The sequence below is a fragment of the Urocitellus parryii genome, chromosome 12 (assembly GCF_045843805.1).
Source record: "Urocitellus parryii isolate mUroPar1 chromosome 12, mUroPar1.hap1, whole genome shotgun sequence".
NCBI lineage: Eukaryota > Metazoa > Chordata > Mammalia > Rodentia > Sciuridae > Urocitellus > Urocitellus parryii.
Genome location: NC_135542.1, coordinates 81,296,928 through 81,315,899, shown reverse-complemented (window position 1 = coordinate 81,315,899; position 18,972 = coordinate 81,296,928). Strand labels below are relative to the sequence as shown.

General features: G+C 41.1%; 1 protein-coding gene across 2 annotated transcripts in view; it reads left to right on the top strand.

Moving 5' to 3' along the window:
* The first annotated feature begins 3,980 nt into the window (after nt 1–3,980).
* Nucleotides 3,981–18,972, top strand: part of Usp34 (ubiquitin specific peptidase 34) — a 220,606-nt gene continuing 205,614 nt past the window's right edge. For both annotated transcript variants that reach the window (XM_026387219.2, XM_026387217.2), the window contains exon 1: nt 3,981–4,144. In XM_026387219.2, the coding sequence (XP_026243004.2) occupies nt 4,102–4,144 (43 nt within the window). In that variant the 5' untranslated portion in view covers nt 3,981–4,101. The remainder of the gene's footprint in view (nt 4,145–18,972) is intronic.

Below are 18,972 nucleotides of genomic sequence, written 5' to 3'. Positions count from 1 at the left end.
CAGGCCAGCCTCAGCAACTTAGTGAGACCCTCAACAATTTAGCGAGACCCTTTGTTAAAACGAAAAGAATAAGGCCTAGGATGTACCTCAGTGGTAGGGTACCCCTGGATTCAATCCTCAGTACAAAATAAATAAATAAAAGCAACCAGAATATTGAGAAAGATAAATAAGTTCCACAGAACTATTAATTTTCCAAAGTTATTTATGTTTTTTCTTTTTCTTTTTTTTTGTACCAAGGATTGAACTCAGGGGCACTTGGCCACTAAGCCATATCCCCAGCCCTATTTTGTATTTTATTTAGAGACAGGGCCTCAGTGAGTTGCTCAGTGACTAATCATTGCTGAAGCTAGCTTTGAACTTGTGATCAGTTGTCTCAGCCTCCCCAGCCACTGAGATTGTAGTTGTACATCACTCAACCAGCTACATGGGGTTAGTTTTGCGGACAAATATTTAGATGTTATGAATATGCTATGAATTGGAAAATCAAATTTCAGATTTGAATAATTTTATAAAATGTAATTCCACCACTAGATGGCAATATATAAACAAAATATTGAAAACAGTCATCCTTCAAGCTATCATAGGTAGTATGGTGATAAATCCAGACTTATTCACTATTCTTTGAGACCGCATACCTTACGAGAACTTTAAAAGGTCTCAATACAAATTACCGAGGCAATAGTAAAGAGCCAGAGTAAAGAGGCAGGTAACTCCCCCCCCCCCACAGGCTTGTATCTTTATTATAAGAAGCAGTTGAATAGATAAAAGGGTTGATGAATAATCACCCATAGGACAAGTGTGATCTGCTGTTTTGTATGTCTTGTGGACTAGGAAGGATTTTTACATTTTAAGAAAATGGGGAGGTTGAAGCAGGAACATAAATTCTAGGCCAGCCTCAACAATTTGGTGAGACCTTGTCTCAAAATAGGGCTAGAGTTCTAGCTCAGTGGAGATGTAGCCCCCCCCCCCCCAGGTTCAATCTTTAGTACATACATACATACACACACACACACACTCACTCACCCACAGATGAATTATTATCCTGTGTATCATTTCCTCGTTTCCCAATTACTGGGGGGATTGAACTAAAGGGTGCTCTACCACTGAGGTACAGTATCAGCTCCCACTTTTTTTTTTTCCTAATTTTGAGACAGATCTCATCAAGTTGAGAGGCTGACCTCGAATTTGTGATGCTCCTGCCTCAGCCTCCAGAGTAGTTGGGATTACAGGCATGTGCCTGACTTGTATCAGCTTTAAGATGTATTTTTACCCCCCTTGGGACTTGTTAAAAACATGATAAAATGGATGCTGTATTATTTTGTGTATCAAGATGTTTCAGAGAAAAAAAAAAAAAAAGCACAGGGCTAGGTGGCACAAACCTGTAATCCCAGTGGCTCAGGAGGATCACCAGCCTCAGCAATTTCGTGAGATCCTAAGCAACTTAGTAAAACCCTGTCTCTAAATAAAAGAAGGGCTGGTGGGCTGGGGTTGTAGCTCAGCTTGCCTAGCACATGTGAGGGCCTGAGTTTGACCCTCAGCACCACATAAAAATAAAGGTATTGTGTTCAACTACAACTAAAAAATAAATTAAAAAAAAAAGAAAAAAAAGAAGGGCTGGAGATGTGGTTCAGTGGTTAAGCCCCCGTGGGTTCAATTCCTAGTAGGAGGGAGAGATTTGTGTTAAAACCTGGTATTAAAAGCATCATTATCCCCCCTTTTTCATACAAAATCTATCCATTTATTTTTTAATTAATTTTTTATTTATATATGACAGTGGAATGCATTACAATTCTTATTACATATATGGAGCACAATTCCTCATATCTCTGGTTGTATAAAAAGTATATTCACACCAATTTGGAAATGTCATCCCTCTTTTTGTGGCACTGGGTATTGAATCCACCGGGTGCTGTATAAGAACTACACCCCAGCCTTTTTTCTAATTTTTGAGACTGGCCTTGTTCCAACTTTCAATCTTCTTGCTTCAGCCCCCAGAGCTGCTGGAATTTACAGGTATGTGCCACAAGCAGCCATTCCCCACCCCATCTTTTTTTTTTTTTTTGTGGTCTGGGGATTGAATCTAGGGCCTTGTGCATGCATGGCAAGCACTCTACCAACTGAGCTATATCCTTAGTCCTCCCCACTTTTTTTTTTTTTTAATTAGGAAAGAATAATTCTTCCCAAAAGACTCACCCTATGAATTTCTGGTTACATTTCATGGACAAGGGTTCAACTGTATGGCCAGTCCTAGAGAAACTAGATTTTACCATGATTTTTGGCTTAAACAATTCTGAAGACTCAAGATTTCACTGATGTCACCTACAAAATTTGGGTTCTGGGGCTGGGGTTGTGGCTCAGTGGCAGAACACTTGCCTAACATGTATGAGGTACCGGGTTTGATTCTCAGCATCGTATATAAATAAATGAATAAAATACAGATCCATCAATATCTACAACAAATTATATATATATCTATATAATTTTTTTTTTTTTAATTTGGGTTCTGCTGGCGGAAAAGGAGTAGGTGCAATGAATGTTGAATGGACAATATTGGATGCAGAAACCCAAGTTTGGAGGGTAAGATTATGTATGCAAAATAGCCCTACAGCTTCTAAGGAAACTTAAAACCAGTAGGGTACAAACTTTATGACACCGATAGAAAGGCATGGCATAATGGGCAAGGTGGTCTATGTATGGAGAAATTGTGTGACGTAATCTCGACAAAACCCATAAAAAATTACTACCGAGGCTTCCTTCTTAATTTTTTATTTTTTATCCACACATACTTTTTCTATTTTTCCAAGGCGTTCTTTAGCAGGTGCAAGGAAAAATTTCCAAACTAACTAGTTAACACAATACCAAACTTCAGCTGAGGGTTCCCTTCACCCGTACTTCAGTCCTCGATCGTCTTAATAGCCCTTGCTATTGCACTCAGCTCTGTACTCTTGCAGATACAGAGTGGACAGGCATATTGTGAGCGAGCGGCCTTCTCGCGTTAAAACGAGATGCCATGCGAACACTGTACCCGCCATTTCTAGTACCGTCAACTTGTCTTATTGCCAGAGACAGATGGGCCTCAAATTGCAAGGTAGCAATAAACGGGGATGCAGGTTAAGGCGGGCCCTGGGATGTTCCATTTTCACTGAACCCCGTGGGGAGAGGGCCGTGTGCCGGAACCTGGCCTGCCCTGTCGCCCTGGCCTGGCACCCTTGTTGACCCCCTACTTTCCTCGCACTAAAAGCTCCTGAACGCAGGCCGAAACCTTCATTAACTTCCCTTCTTGGGCTAGGAGGAAAAATGGCGAAGCGCAGGGGCGGGGGTCAGGATGGCACGAGTAACCCCGCGCTCGTCAGGCCTTGCAGCCCACGGCGTGAGCCGCGGTGGGCGACGCCGCGCAAACGCGACCCGCTAGGCGCCTCCGCCATCTTCGCCTACTCACCCGGACTCCCCCCGCGGCCGCGCTGGCTTCGCGTTTCCCTTCCGGCCGCTGACAGAGATCCGGGCTGGGAGGGGTGGGCGAGCGCGCGGAGGGGGTGGACCGAGGGCGGGGAGGCCGGACGGAAGAGGAAAGGGAGGGCGGCGAGCGGCCACGGCGGGGTGTGGAGCGTGCGGCGTGTGTGCGGTGGGAGGGCGGGAGAAGGGGGGGAGGCGGAGTAATGAGAGCGCGAGGCGCTTCTCGTCGGCTCCTTCGCACGGGCGGAAAGAGCCGAGCGCAGCCCGAGCGCCCTATTAAAATGGCGGCGGCGTCGGCGGTGGCCGCGGCGTCTGGTCGGTGAAGTGACTCTGCTGCTTCTCTCCCCACCCGCCCCCTCCCTCTCCCCTCCCCTGTCCTTCCCCCCCTTCCCCGCCGCCGGCGCCTCCGCGCCCCTCCGGCCTGCGCACCTCCCCTCGCCCCCCTCCTCTCCCCCGCCCGCTCCGGGGACCGCCGGCCCCCTCCCCCATTCTCCTGCTCCCCGCCCCGTCCCCGCCGCCGCCCGCCCTCGTCGCCTCCCCGCCCCGCCGGCCGGCCGGCCCCCTCCTCCGCCTCTCTCCCCTCCCCCCGCCGGTCGGGATCAGTCAGTACGATCCGAAGCGGGGGAGGGGGGGGGCGGCGGCCGAACGATGTGCGAGAACTGCGCAGACCTGGTGGAGGTGTTAAATGAAAGTAAGTAGCCGGGGTAGAGGCCTGTCGGGGTGCAAGGTTTGGGGTCCTCGCGGCGCTCTCCGGCCTCCCCAGGCTGCCGCGGCCTGCGGAAAGCGACGGCTGGGCCCGGCGGCGTGCGGGCCTAGCGCCCGGGGAAGGTGCGCGGTGGCGCGGCCGCCTCGGCGTCTCGGGCCCGGCCGCCCGGGTTACCTGGGCGCTGGAGAGGCGGCGGCCGACGCTGCGGAGCTCCGGCAGGGCCCGGCCTGGGTGCTCTTAGAAAGTTTCCTCATTACAGGTGTCAATTAACGAAGGCACTAATAAGCCCCTCGCCTCCTTCGCTGTGCCTGGAAGGTGAGGGGAGGTGGGGTCGTAGGAGAAGGATTTCCTCCGCAGTCCGAGTGCTCCGGCCGCCCTCTTTGATTTCTAGCGTGCTGTTGAGGCCTCTCTCACCTGCTAATCTTCATTAAACTCCCTGGGAGGAGGGTGGTGGATTTTCCCTCCCTTGGGGGTGTGTGGGTGTATTAAACCCATCTGCTACTCCTTAAATAGCTGAAAATGAACTGTGATAGTGATGACTGGAACCTTCATACCTTTTTTTTTTTTTAAATGTTATTTCTTACTGTAACATTAATCGTTTTAGTGGTAAATTCTGTTAAGGAGAGTAGGTACTATAGATACCATCCCGGGATAGTTATGGCTTGTCTCCTGGAAAGAAAGACCAGATTCCTTATACTTTTTATTGTTAACTAGCATATGTTGATCATTTCTGGCCAGATTATTTTATTCTTGACCTTGGAAAGATGGTATTTCAGTTTAGAGATGCAAGCAATATTGCAAGTCAACTACTTCTGGGCCCGAAGGCCTAGGTTGGAAGCGGTAAAATTCGGTGAAAAGACCAATTTACAGAAACTGGATTGATGAGAAAATGCTTGTTTATGAACAGTTTATGTAGGAATTGAACTTGTATTCTCTGTGTGTTATTTCGACACACTTCCAAATTACCTTTTTTTCTAATATCATTCACTTAAACAACTGATACTTAAACAATTGATATGCAAAATGCGCCATCGTGTTTGTGTTTGAATTTCCATTAATGACCAAAGGTGGTAAGAAAAGTGGAAGAGTTCTTGTTTGCTTTCAACTGTGTATTTACTTCCTGACAGGTGGAAGTAGGCTTTTGCACATATTCAAATGTACTTCTAGCATTTGTGTCATGCTAAATGTTTCTAGAATTTTAAGGTTATTTGTATTTTGAGATACTTTTGTTCTTGGTGCAGGTGGTTTCTGATAGGAAGGTAAACATAAGTCCTTAGCAATTTTTTTTCAGTAAAACTATTCTGTATCTTCCATGTGTGTGACTTTATTTTGTGGTACTGAGGATTGAAACCCAGTGCCTTCAGGCTAAGCAAATACCACTGAGCTCCCAGCCCTTTTTTTTTTTTTTTTTTAAATTATGTTTTGAGGTAGGGTCTTCATAAATTGCTCAAGTTGGCCTTGATCCTGTGATCCTCCTGGCTCAGTTTGCAGAGTTATCTAGTATTACAGTACAGGCACACACTACCATGTCTGGCTGATTGTGACTTAATTCTAAGTTGGAAAAGTAATGAGTTTGCTGTCTCATGCATGTTAGGAAAAAATAATTTTCAAAAAACTTATTTTAAACTTAACTAGAAACATTTTAATTACTACCCTCCCTGGGTGGGGGGGGGGGTTTGAGCCCAGTCCTGCTTCCACTGAGCCTCATCCCCAGCCCTTTTTTATTTTTAGACAGGGTCTCACTAAGTTGCTTAAGGTCTCACTAAATTGCTGAGGTTAGTTATGAACCTGTGATCCTTCTGCTTCACCCTCCCTAACTTCTGAAATTATAGGTGTGTACCACCACACCTGGTATCATAGTATCTTTTTTTAAAAAAATACTTTTTTAGTTGTCAGTGGACCTTTAATGTATTTATATGTCGTGCCTAGAATTGAACCTAGTGCCTTACACACACTTGGCAAGCACAGTGCCACTGAGCCACAACTCCAGCCCAAAATTATAGTATCTTAATTAAAGTTTATTAATCTTTTGAATTATCTTGATATTAAAGTAGAGTCTTATTCAAGATGATCTGGGAAACACCTGGAATTTTGGTATAAGCCAGTGGCCTCTTAAAGTACTTTTTTTTTTTTTTTGCAGGGGGAGGATTGAGAGGATGACTGGGGATTGAACGAACTCAGGGGCACTTTACCACTGGGCTGTATCCCCAGCTCCCCCACTTTTTATTTTTCTTTTTGTAAATTTTGAGACTGGGCCTCACTAAGTTGCTGAGGCTAGTCTTCAACTTGCAGTCCTCCTGTCTCAGTCTCCTGAACTGCTGGGATTGTAGCGTGTGCCATCATGCCTTGTTTAGTTTAATATCTCTTTTTAAGGTTCAATTTAAACATTTGCCTGTAGCTGGGTGCAGTCAGGCAAACCTGTAATTCCATCAACTCAGACTGGATCAGGAGGATCACAAATTCCAGGTCAGTTTTGGCAATTTAGGGAGATCCAATCTCAATAAAAAAAGGGCTAAATTAAAAAAAAAAAAAAGGGTTGGAATGTGGCTCAGTGGTAGTGTCCCTTGTTTTAATAACCATTTAACCACACTCCCCCATGACCTGCTAAACATTTGAACACTGATCTCACAATGATGCTTCCTTTTTTTAAAAAAATTTACTTCAGCAGTTTTATCTGAAGTTTATATGAGGCTATTGACAGTTGCTTTTTTTTCCCTCTGAGGTTGTTACAAGATTATTTTTTCCATTGGTGCAATTCCTGTATCCCCAATTTTTTAAAAAAAATATTTATTTATTTGTATGTGGTGCTGAGGACCAAACCTGGGCCGCACGCATGCTAGGCAAGCGTGCTACCGCTTGAGCCACATCCCCAGCCCTGTGTATCCCAAATTTAACATAAAATTGTTAAATTCCATTGGACACAGTGAGACACACACACACTCTTGTAATCTCAGCTCTTCTGTGGAGCCTGGGGTAGGAGGATCCCAGTTTGAGGTTGGTTTGGGCAATTTAGCAAGGTTCTGTCTTAAAACTTTAAAAAGGGCTGGAGCTATGTAGCTCAGTGGTGGAGTGCTTGCCTAGCATGGTTGGGGCCTGGATTTAATCCCCAGTAACACACACACACACACGGATTGTTGAATTCCTTGAGGACAGAAGGTATTGCTGTATCTTACCATAGGAATATTTATCGTGGCTATGATGAATGGAGTATGATGATTGAAACTTGATGAAACGTGTTGAATCAGGAGATTATGCGTTCTTGTAATCTCACAGTCAGTATCTATGGTCTGCCTTTTTTCTCCTTTATAGGTTGTACAAAGATGCATATCAATTCAACCTTGATTAGAAATTCAGAATTAAAGCCCCAAAATAACGTGCTTAAGATTTCTTTTTTAAAAATTTTTTTTTTAGTTGTAGTTGGATATACTATCTTTATTTTATTTTATATGGTGCTGAGAATTGAACCCTGGGCTTCTCACGTGCTAGGCGAGTGCTCAACCACTGAGCCACAACCCCAACCCAAGGTTTATCTGTTGATATCAGCTCCCCATAACAATTTCACCTACCAAGAGAAGAAATAGAATTATTTATTTTTTTGGTGATGTATTTTGAGTTGATGTTAAAGAAGCTATTAGAATTATTAAAAAAGCCAAAGCCCTGTTTCTGTTCAAATTTACAAACCCTGATCAAATTTAAAGACATGTGCTTGAAAACATTGATAATATATAATCTAAAAAAATTTTTGTGTGTGTGTTGTTGTTGCTGGGGATTGAACCTGGGGCCTCAAGCATGCCAGACAAGCACTCCACCAGAGCCATATCCCCAGCTCCAAATTTTGAAAGAGTACACATGTTGCTGGGTGCACACCTGTAATCCCAGTGACTCAGGAGGCTGAGGCAGGAGAATCTCGAGTTCAAAGCCAACCTCAGCAATTTAGCAAGGCCCTAAGCAACTCGATGAGACCCTGCCCCAAAATAAAAATAAAGAGGGCTGGGGATGAGGCTTAGTGGTTAAGAGCCCCTGGGTTCAATCCCTGGTACCAAAAAAAAAAAAAAAAGTACACATGTGGATAGTATGTCAGATAGTCACAGAGGGTAAGGATTTCATATAGAATATTATTTAAAAACTTGGTAGAATGTAATATAATTAATAAAATAAAACTTGGTAGATTGTAAATAGCTTCCTTTTGTCATTAGTTGTTTTTTGGACACAATACCTGTATTTTATTTATTTATTTTTATGTGTTGCTGAGGATTGAACCCAGTGCCTCACACAGGCAAGTGCTCTACCACTGAGCTACAACCCCAGCCCCTATCATTACTTTTTTTGCCGGGGGGGGGGGGGGTGTTGTTGCGGGGGAAGTTTTCTTCTTTTTTTTTTTTTTTTTCCAAGGCTGAGGACCGAACTCAGGGCCTTGTGCATGCTAGACAAGCTCTGCCACTGAGCTAAATCCCCAACCCCTAGTTTTTGAGAGTGTTAATATTACCACTTGTACCTGTAGTTCTACTGAGAACTAATTGTAGGAGCAAAGGAAGTTCCAAGCCATTTATACATGTAAGGCTCCAGCCATAGTGTAAACTTCCATCATAAAACATACACAGATACACAAATACATGGATTTGTCTATGAGTGATTACCCATTGAAGCATGCCTGGATTCAGGCTAAATCCCTAGTAAGGACTGACCCTCACCCTGTTTTTAATAGGGTACTTACAGATATTCTGGAAGTTGAAACTTAGGCGTGTAATAGGCAAGCTGTCTACTGAGCTATATCCCTAGCCCAGTACTAACATTCAAGTTTCCATTTTCCTTTATGTTTTGTTTTTAATTAGGAAGGAATTTATAGCGCTTGGATGTACTGGGTGGGTTTTTGTGGTATCAATTTGTGGAATTCTATTCAGTTTAGGATAAAGTCTGTTTATTTTTTGGCACTGGGGATTGAACCCAGGGGCACTATTCCAATGAGCTACATCCCAGCTCTGTTTTATTTTTTTTATTTCTAAGAATCTTACTAAGTTTCTTAGTTTCATTTGACATATCATTTGAGATTCTCATTAGGTATGGTGATGCCTGCCTGTAGTCCCAGAACCTAGAAGTTGAGGCAGAAGGATCACAAGTTCAAGGCCAGCCTCAGCAACACAATTTATTGAGACTCTGTCTGAAAATAAAGATTAAAAAAGAGCTCAGTGGTAGAGCACCCCTGGGTTAAATCCCCAGTACCAGAGAAAGAAGGGGGGAGGGGGAAGGAGCTCTATTAACTGATTTTAGATTAAAAAAAAAAAAAACAGGCTTAGAGTTCATATAACTTGCTAAGTTCACATGGTTACATTTTGAGAAGCCAGGGTTTGATCAGAACTTAATCCCAGATCAGACTACAACTGTATGAATTTTGTGGTGACATATTATTTTTTTGGGTCATGGGGATTTAACTCAGGGGCAGTTTACCATTGTTCTACATGCCCCTGTGTTCAATCTCCAACACTGCATAGGTATTTGACTCTTAAAATTTGAAAATTTGATCTTACTGCATTACGTAATCTCAAATTATGGATTTTTACTTGGTAAATTAATTTTGTTAATAATGTCTTTTTGGGGGGCGGGTATTTGGGATTTAACCCAGGGGTGCTTTACAAACACTGAGCCACATTCCCAACCCTTTTTATTTAAAATTTTTTTAGTTGTAGATGGACACAATACCTGTGTTTTATTTATTTACTTTCATATGCTGCTGAGGATCTAACCCAGTGCCTCACATGTGCCAGGCAAGCACTCTACCACTGAGCTACATCCCCAGCCCCCAACCCTTTTTATTTTGAGACAGGATGTCTCTCAATGGCTTAGGGCTTTGCTGTTAAATTGTGGAGTCTGGTCTTGAACTCCTGTCTCAGCCTCCCGAGTTGCTGGGATTATAGGCTGTGCCACTGTGCCTAGCAATATATGTCTTCTTAAAACAATGTTTGAAATACTGACTTTCAAGGATAATAGTATTCAGATATTTAGTCTAAGTATCTTTATTAAGTAACTTCTAAACCATGATGTACTATAAGTACTTCAGTATATTACATGTAGGCTATCGGCATTGTGTAATAACATTTGATAACATGTTTCATGAAAAAAAGTTAGTTAATATTCCTTGTATGTTTAATAGTGATAGTATCTGTAGGTCTACTTTATAGGTATTTCCTCCATGTGGAGTGATGTATTAATAAAAACTATATTTTCAGGCAAGTGCTATATCATTGAGCTACATCCCTGCCCCAAATTTTTATATTTTTATTAAAAGAAAGGAAATTTACCACAATGACTTGACCAATGTGTGATCTTAGTCAAATGGACTGTGCCTTTTGCTTTTTCACTTGTTACCTCCCCACGTTATAAGGGTTAGATGCTCACTGTAGGTAAATTGAAAACTTTTAGATCACCTATAATTTAATCACCTAACTCCTGTTGATACTTTGAAATATATTTTTTTTTGTATACTATACTTTTTAAAATTGGAGAATGAGATGAATGTAGCTTAATATCTACTATGTTTCCTCTAACATTGTTCGACCATTTTCTTTATTTAAAATTTTCCCCCAGTGGAGCTGGCAAGGTCACCAAGTCTGCCCAGAAATCTCAGAAGGCTAAATGAATATTACCCCTAATACCTGCCACCCCAGTCTTAATCAGTTTCAGAACTGTTTGTCTCAATTGGCCATTTAAGTTTAATAGTAAAAGACTGGTTAATGATAACAATGCATCATAAAACCTTCAGAAGGAAAGGAAAATGTTTTGTGGACCATTTTGTTTTTTTGTGTGTGGCAGTTTTAAGTTATTAGTTTTTAAAATCGGTACTTTTTAATGGAAACAACTTGACCAAAAATCTGTCATAGAATTTTGAGACCCATTAAAACAAAAATTTAATGAGAAAAAAAAATTTTCCCCCAGTACTGGGTATTTTTTTTTTAATTGTTTTGTAAGGAAGTTTTCACTTCCACTTTATTTATTTAGAGAGAGAGAGAGAGAGGGAGATAGAGAGATTTTTTAATATTTATTTTTTAGTTATTGGCGGACACAACATCTTTGTATGTGGTGCTGAGGATCGAACCTGGGCCGCACGCATGCCAGGCGAGCGCGCTACCACTTGAGCCACATCCCCAGCCCCCAGTACTGGGTATTGAACCCAGGGGTGCGGAAACCATTGAATTATACTTCAGTCCCCACAACTCCCCTCCTGCTTTTTTTTTTTTCTTTTAAGACAAAGTCTTGATAAATTGCTTAGTCTGGCCTGAATCCTGAATCTTAGAATCCTCCTGCCTCAGCCTGTGTGTTGTTGGAATTCCCAGTGTGCCCCACTGGGGTGGGGGGAAATTTGTACTGGAGGTTTAAACCAAGGGGTACTTTACCACTAAGCTACATCCCTAGCTCTTTTTTAAAAATTTTATTTATTTATTTTTTTATTTTGAGACTTAAGTTGCTTAGGACCTTCGTAAGTTGCTGAGGCTGATCTTGAATTTGTTATCCTCCTGTTTCAGCCTCCTGAACCATTAGGATTATGTTGCAAAATTAGTTTTTTTTGTTTTTGTTTTTGTTTTTTGGTACTGGGGATTGAACTCAGGAGTGCTTTACCACTGAATTGCATCCTCAGCCCTTTTGAAACAGTCTCACTTAAGTTGCTTAAGGTCTTGCTAAGTTGCTGAAGTTGAACTAGAAGTTGTGACACTCCTTCCTTAGCCTCCTGATTTCCTGGGATTACAGGTGTGCGCCATCACACTTGGCTTCTTTTATTAGCTCTCTTTTTTTTTTTTTTTTTTTTGCGGGGGTGGGGGGGGCGTGTACTGGGGATTGAACTCAGTCACTTGACCACTGAGCCACATCCCCAGCCCTATTTTGTATTTTGTTTAGAGGCAGGGTCTCACTAAGTTACTTTGCACCTTGCCGTTGGTGAGGCTGGCTTTGAACCTGTGATCCTCCTGTGTCAGTCAGCCTCCAGAGCCACTGAATTACAGGCATGCCTGGTGCTTTATTAGCTTTTGAAAACATGTTTTTGTCTGTAATATTTCATCTTACATAGAATTTAATATTTCTCTATTATGTTTATTATTCTTTCATAAATGTGAGTAATGCTGTAATGAGCATCCTGGGACATAAATCTTTTAATTAAATCCCTGAATCTGAAGACATAGATTCCTAGAAATGTTATTACCATGTAAAAAATATAAATATTTTTCTGTCTAGCTTTTTTTTTTTTTTTTTTTTTCTGTGCTGGGATTGAATGTGGCCTTGTGTGGTAGGAAAGTGTTGTACCACTGAGCTACACTCCCAGCTTCAGTCTGTTCATCTTATTCCCCCCCACCCCCCAAAAAAAGACTATTTCCATTCTTAAAGCAGAGTCTGTGTAACTTGGGCATCCTCAACCTGTGGTGAATATTGTCTTTTTTTTTTTTTTTTTTGAGAGAGAATTTTTAATATTTATTTTTTAGTTCTCGGCGGACACAACATCTTTGTTGGTATGTGGTGCTGAGGATCGAACCCGGGCCGCACGCATGCCAGGCGAGCGCGCTACCGCTGAGCCACATCTCCAGCCCTGAATATTGTCTTAAAGTGTTTTCACAGATTAAAAAAAAAATGAAATTGTCATTTGCAGGAACTTGAGACTGTTCTGTTAAGCGAAATAACCCAAGCTCAGAGGGTCAGGGGTTGTATGTTTTCTCTCATGTGGTAGAGAGGAAAAAGGAAAAGGAAGGTGGAGGGGATCTCATGAAAATTGAAGGGAGATTAGTAGAATAGAGAAGAGGGACCAGTGGGAGGGTCAGGGAAAGGGGAAATTCGGGGGATGATATTAACCAAATTATATTGTCACATTGTATGCCTGTAGGAATATGTAACATCTCCCACCCTTACGTACAACTATGATGTACCAATAAAAAAATGGGGGGGTTTGGCAAAAAAATCTAACAGCCAGTTTAACCACTCATGTTTTTATTAGCCATTTATGTTTTTTATTTAATGAACTGTCTTGTGTCGTCACTTTTTAGGTTTTCATATTTTATGTTCTAACTTAATAGAGTTGTCATAGGACTGTTAAACCTTATAAGAGGAGTTAAGTATGGTCAGCCCTTTGTATCTGTTTCAACCAGCTGTAAATTGGAAATACTTGGAAAACAATTGGGTCTTGTATTGAACATTTACAGACTTTTTTTTCCTTGTTATTCCCTAAATAATACAGAATAACTATTTATATACATTTACATTGTATTTGCTGTTATAAATAATCTAGAGTATATAGGAGCATGTATGAAGCTTGTATGCAAATGCTGTGTACCATTTTATAAAAGGGACTTGAGCAGCCTAGGATTTTGGTATTCAAGGGGGATCCTGGAAGTCCCATTTTCCCCTATACTAAGGAATGACTGTATTTCAACCTTTTGGCCATATTCACCACATAGTTTTTGTTTGTTTATTTTTTATATGATTCTGGGGATCAAATTCAGGATCTTGTGAACACATGCCTTATCGTTCAACTATATCCCCAATCCTTTTTTATTTTATTTTTTTTTTTAATATTTGTTTTTAGTTTTAGGTGGACACAATATTTTTATATGGTGCTGAGGATTGAACCCAGTGCCTCATGCATGCTGGGCAAGTGCTCTACCACTGAGACACAATTCAGCCCCTATAACTATTTTTTAAAAAAATAATTATAATACTGGGAATGAACCCAGGGAAACTTTACCATTAAGCTACGTATCTAGCCCTTTTTATTTTTTAAAATTTTGAGACAAGCTTTTGCTGAATTGCATAGATTGGACTGGGATTTGTGATCTTCCTGCCTCAGCCTCCTGAGTTCCTGTGTAAAGACATGTGCCACTGAAGCTGGCTACTTATAACTTTCAGTATTTTTTTTTTAATATTTATTTTTTAGTTGTACACAATACCTTTATTTTGTTTGTTTATTTTTATGTGGTGTTGAGGATCGAACCCAGGGCCTCGCGCATGTCAGGCGAGCACTGTACCGCTGAGCCACAACCCCAGCCCTCAGTATTTTTTTAATGCATGCAGCAGCAACTTCAGAGTTGCCTGTCTAAAACACAGATATGAACATCATGTTTCCCACTTAAACTGTCACAACTCTTCACTGCTTGAAGAATAAAAGAATAAAATCTTAACACTGTATTATAGCAGATTGTCCAAATTTACCTTTCCAGACTTCTCACCTTTTTTGTGAGGCTTCTCAAATCTCTTTCACCCTTTCTTAAAATCGCTTATAACTTTTAGAGAATACTTAATTTGTGGCTCCCCCTCCCTTTAAAAATACTTTAAAATTAACAGCAGCTTCCTTTGAACTTCGTTTGCTAGATGGTGAATTCCTTATAGTCAGGGATCATGTTTTACTTTTTCTTCTCCCAATCCTAACATATTGTTTTGTAGGGAGTAGAGCTAAGTAAACCTTTTTTTTAAAATATTTTTTAGTTATAGATGGATGCAGTAGCTTTATTTTGTTTATTCATTTTTTTTATGTGGTGCTGAGGATTGAACCCAGTGCCTCACATGTACGGGGCAAGTGCTCTGCCGCTGAGCCACAAGCCCAGCCCCAGTAAACATTTTTTTTTTAAATATTTGTTTTAATTGTGGGTGGACACAATAACCTTTATTTTATTTTTGTGTGGTGCTGAGGATCGAACCCAATGTCTCATCTGTGCTAGGTGAGCGATCTACCACTGAGCCACAACCCCAGCCCCAAGTAAACATGTTTGTACCATAGAAAAAAAATGCAATTGTGGGCCCTGGGGGGTGTAGTTCATAACTTCTTTGTGCTACCAGGAATTGAACCCAGATTAACCACTGGGCTACATCTCCAGCCCTTTTTTATATTTTATTCAGAGATGGAATCTCACTGAGTTGCTGAGGCTAACTTTGAACTCATAATCCTCCTACCTCAGCCTCCTGAGCTGCTGGGATTATAGGTCTGTGCTACCTTGTCCAGCAGGCTGTTTTTATTTTGAGATAGGTTCTCCCTAGTTTTTTAGGGCCTTGTTAAATGGCTGAGGCTGGCTTTGAATTTGTGATCCTGCTGCCTCAGCCTCCTGAGTTGCTGTGATTACAGGTGTGCTATACCACACCTGGCAGAGGTCCTATCTTTCTTATATCCTCCGGTGTTGGGGATGCAAATCAAGTCAAGATGGTGCCTGGCAGTTTGTCAGGAGGAGTGGTTTGTGAAGCAATGCCAGTGAGCCATTAAGATGATGAGGATTCCTTATTGGCTGACTGCTGTATCTAGATGTTAATTGAGTCAAGCTGTGTGTAATTAGTGAAGTATATATATACCTCTGCTGTTCGGCAGAGAAGCGGCTCCTGCTTCCTTGGGTGCCCGCTACTTTGAGTTCTCGCTCAGTTCCCGCTGAGTTCCCTTGCAATAAAGTAGTTCCCGTTTCAACCTTCAAGTTGCTTGTCACCTCCGGGTTATTTGTGCCCAGCTGGACTGCTGCATTTGGTGGCCCATAAGGGGAACGCCTGAAGCTTGCGGGGAGAACAGCAGCCGATTTGGATTCCAGAGAGACTAACTAAAGCGATTTCTACAGACCATAAAGAAGATGATTTGGCTCAAATCCATAACAGCTGATATCCAGAACCCCAGTTTAGCTATCCTTACATCTGCGATAATGGTTCTTCTACACCTGGAGGCTATTTTTTTTAAAAATTTTATTTTGGGGGAGGGTCTTCCTAATTTTTTTTTTTATTTTTTAATATTTATTTTTTAGTTCTTGGCGGACACAACATCTTTGTTTGTATGTGGTGCTGAGGATCAAACCCGGGCCGCACGCAAGCCAGGCGAGCGTGCTACTGCTTGAGCCACATCCCCAGCCCACCTGGAGGCTATTGAGCACCATTAAGGCGTATTTCAAATGTAAAAAACCTTGAGGCTTACTTGTGGGAATACATTCAAACCCATATGCAAGTTACAAAAAGAATTTTTCTTTTTTGAGCTCATACGGACCTAGGTTAATGTTTTTCTGATCAGTTTTATTTTTTAATCAACTGGAGTTTTTAAACATTGCAATGGAGATTTCATCTGTGAAAAGCTACAAGGCCTTTACTATTGTGCCATGTGTGCACACTTGTGTTATGTGTTATGTGTTGTATGTCTGTATGTGTATATGTCCATATATCAGGAGCGCTCATGAAAAAATGGATCCATATATCTTGTATTCACATGATTTAAACAGTTTAAATTGAGTATTGTTTTAATATGTAAACAAAAAAAGAGGTTAACAGATCTGCTTATTTACTTTTACCTTTCCATTATATCTAATAATTCTGTTCAGGATAATGTAAATTGTTCAGAAAATTGTTTTCTTAGTAGCCTGTTGGAATGCTACACAATTTTCTTTAGCTGTCATTGCCAGAATTCCTACCTTAAGACAAAAATAGAATTATTTCCAGTATTAATGAAAACTAAATGAGACTTCGGAATTACAGCTACCGTCATCGCAGCTGTTGCTGTTTCTGCTGCTGTGGCTATAGCTTTTTCAATAGCTATCACACAAATTGTATAAACTGATGCATCAATGAATAATGTAACTCAACAAGTAATGCTTAATCAAAGAGTTGATTTGCTTTGAGAAGAAATAGACATATTAATGGATTCCTCTGCTTTAAGCTGCGTGCGGAACTTACCTGGACTATGTATCACTTATATGCATTATGAACTAATCTATGGATAATTGTAATAGTACTAGGGTATCTTTGCTGACGGTGTCATCCGTGATACAGTTTTTCCAGGGGTTTCTCACTTGGCGCAGTCAATGGCTTGGTATCGTGGCATTTTGTATCCTCCTCTTCCTGCTGTGGCAGGTTGTTTATGGTGTTTGTGTAAAAACTACTATGGTCATTATCCACAAGTATGGCTAAGTGTGTTGGGCTGGTAGTCGAAGACCGGTAAGATCCAATTACAGTGGTACCAACCTAAGACAGGAGGCTGACGATTTGAGGTCAGACCATCCAATGACGGGTAAGGACCATATGTAGTATTGGACAACCTAAAACAGGTACAGTCCCTAAGCCACATACTTGTTTAATAAAACAAAAGGGAGGAGATGTTGGGGATGCAAATCAAATCAAGATGGCGCCTGGCAGTTTGTCAGGAGGAGTGGTTTGTGAAGCAACCCCAGGGAGCCATTAAGATGATGAGGATTCCTTATTGGCTGACTGCTGTATCTAGATGTTAATTGAGTCAAGCTGTGTGTAATTAGTTAAGTATGTATACCTCTCCTGCTACCTTGGGTGCTCGATACTTTTGAGTTCTCCCTCAGTTCTGGCTGAGTTCCCTTGCAATAAAGTAGTTCCCGTTTCAACCTTCAAGTTGCTTGTCACCTCCCGGTTATTTGTGCCCAGCTGGACTGCGGCACCCCAGAAGACTATACTTCTTAGCCATAGCAGATTGGATTAGAGATAGACTCCTGACTTCATTGGATTGATGGGGTTTCTGTTGACTAATCAGGTTTTTCCTGTAAAAGAGTATTTTAACTAAACGGCCATTTGGCTCTGAGCAACCAGATGAGGGCTTTGGCAAGCTGATGTAGGGGAGCAGAAACATTGAGCTATCAGAGGAGACTGTTTGCAGAAAGAATTGGAGCAGATTTGTGGAAACAGTTGACGTTGAAGCTGTATGAAGAGAGAAGAAAATATCTTCTTGAATGTGGCTTGAACTCCATTTGAGTTATCCCCTTCTTGTACATATCATACGAGTTAGCATTCAGCCAAAACGATTTTATTCCAATATTACCCCTTAGTGGGTTCTTTTATTGGAGAGTCAGTATAATTTTTACCCATTAGTGCTTCACTATAATTTTCTTTAGGTTTTTAGAATATGTTAAGTGTCATTAGTAGCGTTCAGTGATGAGAAGAGCCCCATCCATTGATATGTGAGGGTGATTAGACTTTTTTTAAAAGAATGAAAGTAGCTTTGTTGTTTCTCAATCTAGAAAGGAGGTTAACTTCTAGAAGAAAGTCAAATAGAATAGAAAACAATTAAGGTGAAAATTATAATCTGAAACTAAGTTTACTAAATAAATCTCTCACATTTTGGCAAACATCTCTTCAATCATTCTTTCCCTTTCCTCCCACATGCTATTTATATGAACTAATAATTACACGTTACTCTGTTGTTGGTATTACTACTATTTCAGTGCTGGTGATCAAACCCAGGGCCTTGCTTATTACTGTGTAAGCACTCTATCCCTAGGCTCCTGATATTATTATTATTTTAAATTTTTTTTTCAGTTGTAGTTGGACACAGTATCTTTATTTTACTTATTTTATGTAGTGCTGAGGATCGAACCCAGGGCCTTGCCTGGGCTAGGCAAGCCCTCTACCGCAAGCCACAACCCCATTCCCCATATTATTTTTATTAATAAGTTGTAGGTGTCTTTCAGTATGAGCTTAATTATAATTTTCATAGCTTCAATGTCGTTTATTTGATTATACTTTGACTTAACCAGCTCTCCTGACGGTTGTAGTTGTTTGTTATCTTGAATAAAGTCTTTGAAGTCATATCACTGAGTATTTATACAGACTATCTGGAAGAAAATGTGACAATAAGAGAAAATTGGAAGCGCAGGTTTGGTGGCACACACCTGTAATCCCAGCGGCTCCCGAGGCTGAGATAGAAGGATCATGAGTGTTCAAAGGCAGCCTCAGCAACCACAAGGCGATAAGGAACTCAGTGAGACCCCATCACTAAATAAAAAAATACAAAAAGGGCTCAGTGTCAAGTGCCCCTGAGTTCAATCCCTGGTACCAAAAAAAAGAAAAGAAAATTAGAAGAAATA